The sequence below is a fragment of the Palaemon carinicauda genome, chromosome 7 (genome assembly GCF_036898095.1).
Source record: "Palaemon carinicauda isolate YSFRI2023 chromosome 7, ASM3689809v2, whole genome shotgun sequence".
Taxonomy (NCBI): Eukaryota; Metazoa; Arthropoda; class Malacostraca; order Decapoda; family Palaemonidae; genus Palaemon; species Palaemon carinicauda.
This window is the reverse complement of record NC_090731.1, coordinates 149,570,978-149,582,489: the sequence shown is the minus strand read 5'-3', so window position 1 is coordinate 149,582,489 and position 11,512 is coordinate 149,570,978. Positions and strand designations below refer to the sequence as shown.

The 11,512-nt window shown below is 35.4% G+C and overlaps 1 protein-coding gene across 1 annotated transcript; it reads right to left on the bottom strand.

Moving 5' to 3' along the window:
* Window positions 1-1,507: 1,507 nt before the first annotated feature.
* LOC137644062 (uncharacterized) lies at window positions 1,508-9,802 on the bottom strand. The gene is made up of 7 exons (XM_068376965.1): window positions 9,302-9,802; window positions 9,066-9,133; window positions 8,849-8,939; window positions 2,263-8,713; window positions 2,027-2,094; window positions 1,810-1,900; window positions 1,508-1,674 (listed from the first exon to the last, which is right to left on the bottom strand). The coding sequence occupies exon 4, from the start codon at window positions 8,410-8,412 to the stop codon at window positions 2,842-2,844; it is 5,571 nt and encodes a 1,856-aa protein (XP_068233066.1). The 5' UTR covers window positions 8,413-8,713; window positions 8,849-8,939; window positions 9,066-9,133; window positions 9,302-9,802; the 3' UTR covers window positions 1,508-1,674; window positions 1,810-1,900; window positions 2,027-2,094; window positions 2,263-2,841.
* Between the last annotated feature and the right edge of the window lie 1,710 nt (window positions 9,803-11,512).

The window sequence follows — 11,512 nt, the reverse complement described above, 5'->3', positions numbered from 1 at the left end:
ACTGGGGTGGTGCCCTCTTCTAGGTGGGTTTCCTCGATATACAGGACCAGTTCAGCCAGTACGATTCTTGACATTACACCTTCATGGTCAGTTTTCTGCTCGGCTTCTACAGTGGTCTTTGCACGATAGTAAAGAGCCAACAAACACTTGGAATGGTACTTGGCCTCCAGAGCCACCATATCACCCATGCTGAGCCTGGCTATGAGTTCATTGTCCCCAACTTGCGCTGCACACTTCCGTACGCGTGTGTCCACCTGGAAGGTTGTTACTTCATGTAGGGTCTCTGTGCCAGACTTTCCACAGAAAAAGCAGGAGGTGCCGCTGGTAGTGGCTTCTGAAGAGTGTGTTCTGGCGCGCTTGGCCTGGACATTGTCAGTACTATCAAATGCTGAGCTGCTTGCGATGCGTCTCTTCTCTGCTCTTCGTAGCATTGTGTTATTGTATTTGAGCATACATGTTTTATGCCACTTGGCCTAGTGGGCAACCATTGTCGCCTCAACACCTTGTCCTTCATCTAGTCTCTGTAACTGAACAGTTCTTGGCAGTTCTCCGAGTTCATCAAATTTGACCAAGTTTGCAGCCATTGTCGTGTATCCACTCCCAGGGTCTCGGCGTTTAGACAGTACTGGGCAGACAAGTGACTCTGTTGTCTCCTCTTGACATACAAGACACAGCTTCCAGTTTGTCTCAGGAGGTGTTGTGGGAGTACGTTGCTCAAAAGTATCGACCAGTTGGAACTTCTTTGCCATGGCTGCAGTCTGGAACAACGCGTCTCTGATGTCAGGTGGTGCTGCTGCTGCCTCACCTGCAAAGACACAAAACACCACCATGTTACCACAAGTTACTACTACAAGCACCATGACTATCAACACTATACTATTACTGCAGCCGCCGTCACTGCCACCAACGCTGCCGCTGCAAAGTAAAATTCATTTTCTTGTGAAATGGTAGCCAAATTATTTGGTAAGCACAGAAGTATGTGTAATTGTACAATACTTATCACCTCTAGCACACTTATCACCTTTAGCATCCACAAAAAGACAAATTATGGTACATATTCAATGACGCTAACGGTAAATAGCGGCCATTTTGAAAAATGGCCGCCAAATGTGCTACGGGGAGAATCTTGAATGCCTCCATATCCAAAATTGTTCAGAATGTATTAATCCACATGTGTGCCAATTTTGGTGCTTTTAGAACAATTTGAACAATTGGTTTCATATTTCTTACTATGCCGCTGGGCTATAATCTTTAAATAAAATCTTTCCTCGGTATATAACGAGATCACCTCCCTTCTCTGTTAGAAATATGGCGTTTTGTGAAGACATTCACTTAAAATTTTTATTTAGATTTCAGCAAAGCCGAATAATGTGGTCTTCGAGGGGAGAGGAAGGCACTCGAAGAACTTAGGCTTAAAAATCAACTTTGTATAACGAGCAGATAAAGTACGTAAGCCAATTTAAAGCTTTATAGATTAACCCTTTCACTGCCATTGGTAAGCTGAAATTTGAACATTCTACAATGGTAGTTAGGAAAACTCTTCAAAACAATTCACCAAATTTATTATAAACATTTCAGAGAAGTAAAAATGCAATAAATTGTCTATTCCGATTGCTTGAAGGTGGTTATAACTAGGGGTAATTTCCAAACTACTTTCAGCTTTTCCAACCTCACCTGTATAAACAACAAAAAGGAATATATCAAAATATAATAAAAGAAAGGAAATTATATGAATCCAATTTGAACAACGTATATATGAATAAATCGTAAATTGCATATATGATCTATATAAACCTAATAAGCCATTACCGATAATGTTGGAAGTGCTCGCCAATGTAAGAAACAGGGAATTTATCCTCGGACTCAGCCACTTCAATTAAACATATGGATAAATGATATCCTGGAAAATGAAATACATTCCGACATCAAACACTGTCCTGAAGCTATAAATATAAGCAATATAATTTTGCATAATGTATTCAATATAACATTCACCCTTCGAATTAAATCTAATATAAAGTCTTACCAATAATATAAATAAGAAAGATGAACGCAGGATGATAACCCAGGACGACCTAGCTTCACCAATTATACCTAAGCGAAAGTATTGTACAAATATCACAATTAGTTTAATAGTACACAATATATATATCTATCAGAGAGGAAGGAATCTATTTTTATATTGGTGCTTTGAAGGCTTAAGGCAACGGATAAGGATTACCATTAAACATTTAGAAACCCCTAACAATGCTTGGTTCTCACCTTTATCCATGCAAGCTATGAGACGAGTCGAATGCCCTCGAAGTTTAAAGTTTCATGTCGGAGGAAGCTCAGAGTCCAAATTAAGGGAAGTTAGATCATGTTGAATAACTTCGTCAATGCGGAAACACTTGAATTACTCAACCCAAACATCGTACGGTAAAATAGCAGCACAGCACAAATTCAATAATAAAAATCTTGTAGCACGAATCTAGCAGCTCAAATCTTCGTGCCGAAATACTGCCAGTGAAGATATGGACGGTATGGTATGCTAGGCCAGACTGACTTGGGTATATCCATGAACCTCCCAAGTAAAGAGAAAATGGCGTGATTAGCAGGCTTGTTAGCTAATTACTTAGCTCGTAGTAAGCAAGCAGGACTTAGATGGTACCAAGCATATAAATGTAATTTAACTAGTTATTTTAATAGTTTAAGAGAAAAGTCCTCCTTACTTCAATAAATACATATATAAATATACTAATAAACAAACGTAAGAAATACTAATTTCCGTTTAGTCCACGGAAGAGGATGAAGATTTTTCAAAGGTAAAAAATCTTCATCGCTGTAAATGAACATATGAAATTAGAGCAACATTTTTCTTGTTCTTTCCTCACTTACCGTAGCAGCTTTTCTTTTAGGCCGCGAGGAAATTTTCTTTCTATCAGCACCAGGAACATTCTTATTATCAGTATTACAAACTACATCATCAGTAGTATTAATCTCAAGGAAAGGAATTATTTGACTTGCATGTAACTTACTAATCTTTTTAGTTTTCCCTTTCAGTACAGTTACTTGTGTCACCTCTCCCAAATCATTACTTACAACTTCGCGAACTAATCCTAGGGGATAATTACTCCTTTTAGTATGTTCCTCCTTCACAAGTACTACATCTCCTGGCTTTATCAATGCATGAGAAACCGGACGATACCTGTCCTTTCGGTCAATAGCTTGATATAATAAATTACCTAAAAACTCATTATGATAAATATTATTAAGATTTTCTTTAACCTTGCACAACCCCTGGTAACTCCTCTCTATGTCTCTGGAATCAAAATCTGGATCCTGTGGAATGCTCTGCAATTCAGGAATCAAATTTAAGGAAGACAGCTCATACCCTCTGATCAAATGTTCAGGGGTGATTGGTTCAGGAAGAGAATCTTCACTATCATTTCTAACAACTTCCTTAAAAGCTATGGGACGTCTATTAGCGAGATGGATCACATTACATACTAAAAATTCAAAATCCGAATAGGATAAAATGTTATTCTTTATTGCTCCAAAAATTAACCTTTTTACCATTTTAACGCACACCTCAACCATAGATCCCAACTGACTAGCACCTTTGGAATATTGTTGAAAGGAAAGAGGGGCAACATTATTTTCTTCAAAATAAAGTAAAGTTTCTGGATCCCTGATAAACGATGTAATAATATTAGCTCCGGCTACAAGCTGCGATCCCTGATCACTAATGCACAACTGAGGGATCCCATACTCCAAGCAATGCATCTGAAAAGCTCTTAAAAATTCACTTACATTTAAACTTTTAACTATCTTCATATTAATTGCTCTAGACCAAGTACAAGTCAAACATAATAACCATACTTTATGTGTCCCACCACTAACTTTAACTGAAAATGGACCAAGATAATCTATAAATATATTGGCAAAAGGTACATTAGGTGGATTACAACGGAAATCTCTATAGGAATTCTGATTAAGTTTAATGCTACGACTATTGAACCGACGGCAATGAACACACTGCTTCAAAGCTTTCTTAACAGTAGAAAAATGTTTGGGTATGAAATAATTTCTTCTTAATTCGGTCAATACGGCATAACTACCAGAATGAAGTAATTTATCATGAGCATTCATTATAATAAGTCTTGTGAGATAACTATCATTAGGCAGTAGAATGGGGAACTTGTTATCTTTGTTTAAATACCACTTCTTAAATTTACTTCTTACACTAAGCAAACCTTGCTCATCAAAAAATATGTTAAACTTTGTCACAATAGAAGGAATGTCTTTAATAGGCACATTAACTTGACTGAAATATTCAAAAACTTCAGAAAAATATTTCTTCTGCTCAAAAGATATCAATAAATTAAGGGCTTGAACAAAGTAGGGAGTACTAAAATCGTCATTATCACACTTCAACCCTGCTCTAACTTTCCATTTCTGGACACACATCAAAACTCTCCGATATACTAGCACTAGTCTCCTAAAACTGGAAAACCTGTTAATATCAATGAGAGGCTCCGCACTGGACAAAAGCACAGAAAGACCATGGGAACAATTGCTCTCTTCACCAATTTCAAATGCTGGTATTGTGACTGATAGCTCTGGAATATTGGCTTCATCCAAACTAGGTCCTGAAAAATAATTTGAATTCATGAGTTGATTATACGACACACATCTTGTCACCAAATCTGCAGGATTTGCCTTACCAGAAACAAATTTAAAAGTGACAGGAAACATTTCACACTTTCTCTGAATATTATGAATCCTGTTGCGAACAAATGTTGTGTGTTTATTCATTTTATCTAGTTTAGATGAAGATGCATTAAGCCAATGTAAAGCACAAATGGAATCTGTATATAAAGTTATATTCACAATCTGTAGAGGCTTCATGCAATGTGACCCAGATAAGTCATTGAAAATTTCCATAGCACATTCTACTCCTAAACTTATTGCATTTAACTCAAGGGCTGGTATCGACTTGCCATCTAGCTGTTTATTAACTAGCCTATTTTTGGCATGAACGAAGCTAAGCTTATTAGACTCATTATGAAGCAAATAAAGGACACATCCATATATATCACGACTGGCATCTGTAAACACTACAATACTATATTCACCATTACGAGGACCAACAGATCTAGAAATACGTAAAGGTGCTGCTCTGTTACACTGCTTTGAAATATTTTGCCATTCCTTCTGCAACTCCTGAGATAGTATTTGATCCCATCCAAGTTTCTTTCGACACTGTAATTTATGCATAAATAATCTACACCTGTTAAATAATGGCATATTAAATCCAAAGATATCGAACTGGGAAGCAATAGTTTGCAATATGGACCTTTTAGTCTTAGCTTCAGCATTTAGATTAATGGGCTTTGTAAATATCTCATCAGAGTACCTATCCCATGTTAGACCGAACAGCTTATTTATTTCAGGAGTGACTACTCTATTCTCTGCATCAATTACATCCTGTAAATCCCTATCATTAGTGACAATCTGTTGAACCTTAAAATTGTATGGCTCAAAAATACATGGAATCTGTTTATAAGCCCAATGTAAACTCTCTGAATCATTGAAAGTGACAGCTCCATTATCCATATATATAAGTGAATATATTGAATGCTTCAATTCAGACAACATTGACTGGTCAGATGCTTGTGCAACTAATATGTAATACAGAGATATCATAAGTAAAAATGGGCTGCATCTTAATCCAAACGGAAGCCTAACATTCTTAAATGCAACCAAGGAAAAATCTCCCTTACTAACATTCTTGTACCAATAAAACAGTAATCTAGCTTGGTCAGCTTCACTTAAAGCAAGCATATTAAACGCCTTCTGCAAATCAAAAACTAACAAATAATTATCAAACCGTAAATTAAGGAAAGATGATGACAATTTCTGATTCAAAATAGGTCCTGAAAACATACACTGGTTATGTGATAAAGATGTGCTTTTAGAAGATTCCTTGAGATTAGACAAAAACACTACCCTACATTTAGTCGACTCTCTGTCTAGCTTAAAAATAGGCATATGAGGCAAAAAAGAGAAGTAGGGATGTTCAGCCTTGTAAACCTCTAAATCATATATTGGCTCAATGATACCCAACTTAATCTGCTCTTTAAAAGTTTGATCAACTAATTGTAAATGACCTTCATTCTTCCTGAGCTTCTTAAGGTTTGACCTAAGTATGAGCTTAGATAACACCTCATTTTTAGAAAGTAAATGAGACACTTTGGTATTCCATGACAAAGGAACTTCTATCCTTCCGTCAGATCTTCTACTAATCTGTTTTAAAGTAAATTCAGTTAACTTTTCGTCAAGGTCTGTATTAGTTTCACAATAATTCGTTTGATCATAATTCAAGAAATATTTGCACTCAGATTCGAGAATTTGATCAGTGGCACGCTGCAATTGTCCCTCCAAAATATCACCCTTATCATTAAGGACTGAAAAAAATGTATTAGTAGTAAACCCTGATAGGCAATTCTCTTCCAAAATATCAACATTATTGCTAAGAAAAAATGAATTGCTATAAACATGGATATTAGAACAATTAGCTTCCTTACTTACTGATAAACAAGCTCCCAATCCCCCATCTGTACCTCTGAAATTGGCAAGCAAAGCTTCAATATTACCAGTGAGCATTATTCCTACCTTAGATTCAATGTACACAGAGGGACTCGCATTACCAATCACTATCTCGTTTCCCGTTAAGCAACTGAAAGAATCTGTGCCCAGCAAAAGATGCACATTATCAATTTTCCTCAAATTACTATTCAACAATTTATCAGCAAGAACTAACCCTTTACTGTGCACAGCTTCAACAAGTTCACCAAGAAAGGGTAACTCCAAATTAATGCTTATCTCCGGAACCACAATTGCCAAAATATGCTCCACTGAATCTCCAATCCTAAGAGGCATCTTAATAACTTTAGTACAGTACCTTTTACTCTCATTAAAACCTTTGACAGTGAGCTCAATGTTTGAGTGAACAATTTTAAACTTACATGAATTTGCTAATCTAGCAGACACAAATGTACTCTGAGAACCGCTGTCCTTCAAACCCCTATAGACACTATCATTGCCCTCAAGAGAAAAAGTAAATGTGGGCAATATGGAATTCGTCGAGTACTGGTGTGTTACAGCAACTCCACTGCTAGCCTCCTGTTTGGCATTAGAATTAAGTTTATTAGTCCGAGATGATCCATCCCTTGCAGATTCTGACACACAAAGGTAACTCATGTGATAACCATTACAATTTATGCAACGCTTTTTAAACCTAAACCTACACTCGCTAGACATATGGTTTAACATTCCACATTTTACACAACCTCCGAAAGACTCAATTATGTGAACTTTTTCTGCAGGAGTAGAGAATTTCTGACATTTATTAACATAATGATTAGTTTCCTTACTATCACTTCTACTACAAAGGAGACAGTTTGGTACAGAAGATTTACTTTCCATTACTTTAGTTTTAATGGCCAAACTATCAGTACTGTCTTTAACAGGAGTATTTCTGAACTTATTTCTAAACTTAATCTCTTGAGGAGTTTTACCTTTAGTACTTTCGTACCTCTCACTAGCATTAAAAAAATTATCGAGAATATCATCCAAAGAGGGGTGAGTTTTCGTGGTGATTTGAACCAAGTGACTCTTGAAATTATCATTAATACCACGCCAAGCAAAAAACCTTGTAAACTCATTAGCATCAATTTTTAATGTCCTAACAGCCTCACAAATAGTTCTCAGATTTGAGATATATATGAAAGGATCATCCTTCTCTCCAAGCTTAAGATTCAACAATTTCTGGATGGTAGAATTTATTCTAGCTTCTTTAGAAGCAAAAGCTGAAACCAACAACTCTTTGGCATCTTTATAAGATTGCTTGTCAGCTTCTAAGCTATACAACAAATACTTAGCTCTACCATCTATTTGCTGTTTTAGTAAAAGCAACAAATCCCTATCAGGATAACTAAATGCACTGGTTGTGTTTTCAAACGCGGTTATGAACCTTAAAAAATCTTCCCCTTCTCTACTACTAAATTTTGGAAGAGGAGCTGTGGGCTGCTTAAGCAAGCTTCTAGCAGTATCAGTTACATTAGAACGAGGATTTTCAGAAACATCAAGCAAGGGCAATAACCTTTCAATTTTATCCAAATAATCTTGACAGGAATTTAATTCAGTTTCCAAATCAGCCTCAACTACAGTTTCTCTATTAAAGAATTTCTCAGTTAGAATCTTACTATCGAGATCAGACAACTTTTCCTTATAGTGTAAGAGAATAGCTCTCTCAGACAAACGCTCAGAAGGATTAAAGGAATCATAATTATTAACATTATTAAAACATTCGGTGACCTTTTTCCTAATAGTCTTCCGCTGACCTACAAATACCTGTAACTTATTCATAATTAACAAAATATAACGAGCTAGAAAAGAAAATTGATTATTGGACTCTGAGCAACCCTCAAACACAAGAATTTTACTCCGGCAAATTCAGCTGTCTCCATCAAAGCCCCACGTTGGGCGCCATAAGCTGAAATTTGAACATTCTACAATGGTAGTTAGGAAAACTCTTCAAAACAATTCACCAAATTTATTATAAACATTTCAGAGAAGTAAAAATGCAATAAATTGTCTATTCCGATTGCTTGAAGGTGGTTATAACTAGGGGTAATTTCCAAACTACTTTCAGCTTTTCCAACCTCACCTGTATAAACAACAAAAAGGAATATATCAAAATATAATAAAAGAAAGGAAATTATATGAATCCAATTTGAACAACGTATATATGAATAAATCGTAAATTGCATATATGATCTATATAAACCTAATAAGCCATTACCGATAATGTTGGAAGTGCTCGCCAATGTAAGAAACAGGGAATTTATCCTCGGACTCAGCCACTTCAATTAAACATATGGATAAATGATATCCTGGAAAATGAAATACATTCCGACATCAAACACTGTCCTGAAGCTATAAATATAAGCAATATAATTTTGCATAATGTATTCAATATAACATTCACCCTTCGAATTAAATCTAATATAAAGTCTTACCAATAATATAAATAAGAAAGATGAACGCAGGATGATAACCCAGGACGACCTAGCTTCACCAATTATACCTAAGCGAAAGTATTGTACAAATATCACAATTAGTTTAATAGTACACAATATATATATCTATCAGAGAGGAAGGAATCTATTTTTATATTGGTGCTTTGAAGGCTTAAGGCAACGGATAAGGATTACCATTAAACATTTAGAAACCCCTAACAATGCTTGGTTCTCACCTTTATCCATGCAAGCTATGAGACGAGTCGAATGCCCTCGAAGTTTAAAGTTTCATGTCGGAGGAAGCTCAGAGTCCAAATTAAGGGAAGTTAGATCATGTTGAATAACTTCGTCAATGCGGAAACACTTGAATTACTCAACCCAAACATCGTACGGTAAAATAGCAGCACAGCACAAATTCAATAATAAAAATCTTGTAGCACGAATCTAGCAGCTCAAATCTTCGTGCCGAAATACTGCCAGTGAAGATATGGACGGTATGGTATGCTAGGCCAGACTGACTTGGGTATATCCATGAACCTCCCAAGTAAAGAGAAAATGGCGTGATTAGCAGGCTTGTTAGCTAATTACTTAGCTCGTAGTAAGCAAGCAGGACTTAGATGGTACCAAGCATATAAATGTAATTTAACTAGTTATTTTAATAGTTTAAGAGAAAAGTCCTCCTTACTTCAATAAATACATATATAAATATACTAATAAACAAACGTAAGAAATACTAATTTCCGTTTAATTGGCGATTTAGTCAAAATTTGTAAAAGGCGACTCTCTTTTATAATCGCTCAAACTATAGAAAGTTGATATTCAATAGAAAGGTCTTGATGTGAGCTTTCTAATAAATATCAACATGCTAAGGTTTGTGTGGTCTTGAAAGAATTGATCTCACTACTGGCAGTGAAAGGTTTAAATAATGTTCATCATAAAACATCTAGAGAAATAATACAAGTATAAATCTCGAACAAATCTTTCATACATCTTTTTTTAACTAAAAGAATATTTTCTCTGTGATATTTTTTTTTCTTACTTAATTTGAGACAATAATGGAATTTGAAATTAATTTCAATAAGATTGCTTAATCTACGACTTAAATATGCATTATGTTTAGTTTAGGTATTCCTATTCATTTTACGTAAGCTGGCTTTCAAAAGCTATTCCATCTTTTAGCCAAGTGATTTTCAACTTTTTTTTCATCTCACGGCACAGTGAGTTAGGCAATAAAAAGTTTGAGGCACACCATCAGTATTTTAAGGAAAGATTTGTTAATTTGAATTTTTTAAAGATTACAAATTATAAGGATGTAATCTTTGTTTTTTTAACTAAATTTATTAATTTTATTTCCAAATTATATTTTTGATCATGGATTTCAATAGAATTTTAAACTTCTATACCTATTTCTTGTTATTACACTGAACCAAGATGTCACAAAGCTGCCATTCACTAAGAAATAGTATGAAACTTTCCGGTATAGATTTTATTCAAATACAAACATAACTAAAACAAGAAAAACTTCCCTTACATATAAATTTAGCCTCTTCATTAATGAGGATTTCTATCTCAGTAGATAGCGAGCAGCTACTGCACACACACGGGACAACCAAGTGTTCATGGGAAAAAAAAAGAGATTTCATAGAGTGTTTGGCCTTAATGTGATATGCATGTTTGAAAGTGAATGATTAATATTTAATGAAAGCCTTCTTAGATGTGACGGTAATTTCTGAACTGTTTACACAGCCTAAGTTGAGCGTGGAACTCTCTGGTTCAAGGAACTGAAATATCTTCAGGGCATTCCAGATTTCTTGAATGGAATGGTTATTGTTTATGTGTCAAATTTGTTGTAATTATAACTAACATGTCTTGCAGACATTCAGAAATTATATATCCATCCATTCTGGAAGCAGGTATTTTCTCCTTAGTCTTTTAAAACTTTCGAATTAAAAAAATATCCACCAGAACAAGAAGGATTGCCTTTGTTTTCATAGAATCTAGGTTCATCATCTCCTCTTACGCCTATTGACGCAAAGGGCCTCGGCTAGATTTCGCCAGTCGTTTCTATTTTGAGCCTTTAAATCAATACTTCTCCATTCATCATCTCCTACTTCACGCTCCATATTCCTCAGCCATGTGGGCCTTGGTCTTCCAACTTAGCACAGCACAATTCACTGTATATAAATACAGGCCATATAATATTCTAAAACATAACGGCCTTACTGTTTTTTTATACAGGCTGTTTAGAATATCCGTTGCATTACACTATATGGTCTTAATACTTTTGGAATTTAAGGAAATCTTTCGTGACTTGGATATACTATCAGTGCCGTGGTTTGTAAAGTCCTTCAATTGTTTTCTAACTGCTTTATTCAACTCTTAGTTGAAAAGTGGCTACAAATCCCATAATATTTTTCAGTTAATTCAGGTTACCTATAAGTTGCCTA

Excerpts from the sequence above, each read along its gene's own strand:
- LOC137644062 (XM_068376965.1), bottom strand. The coding sequence starts at position 8,412 with ATGAATAAGTTACAGGTATTTGTAGGTCAGCGGAAGACTATTAGGAAA.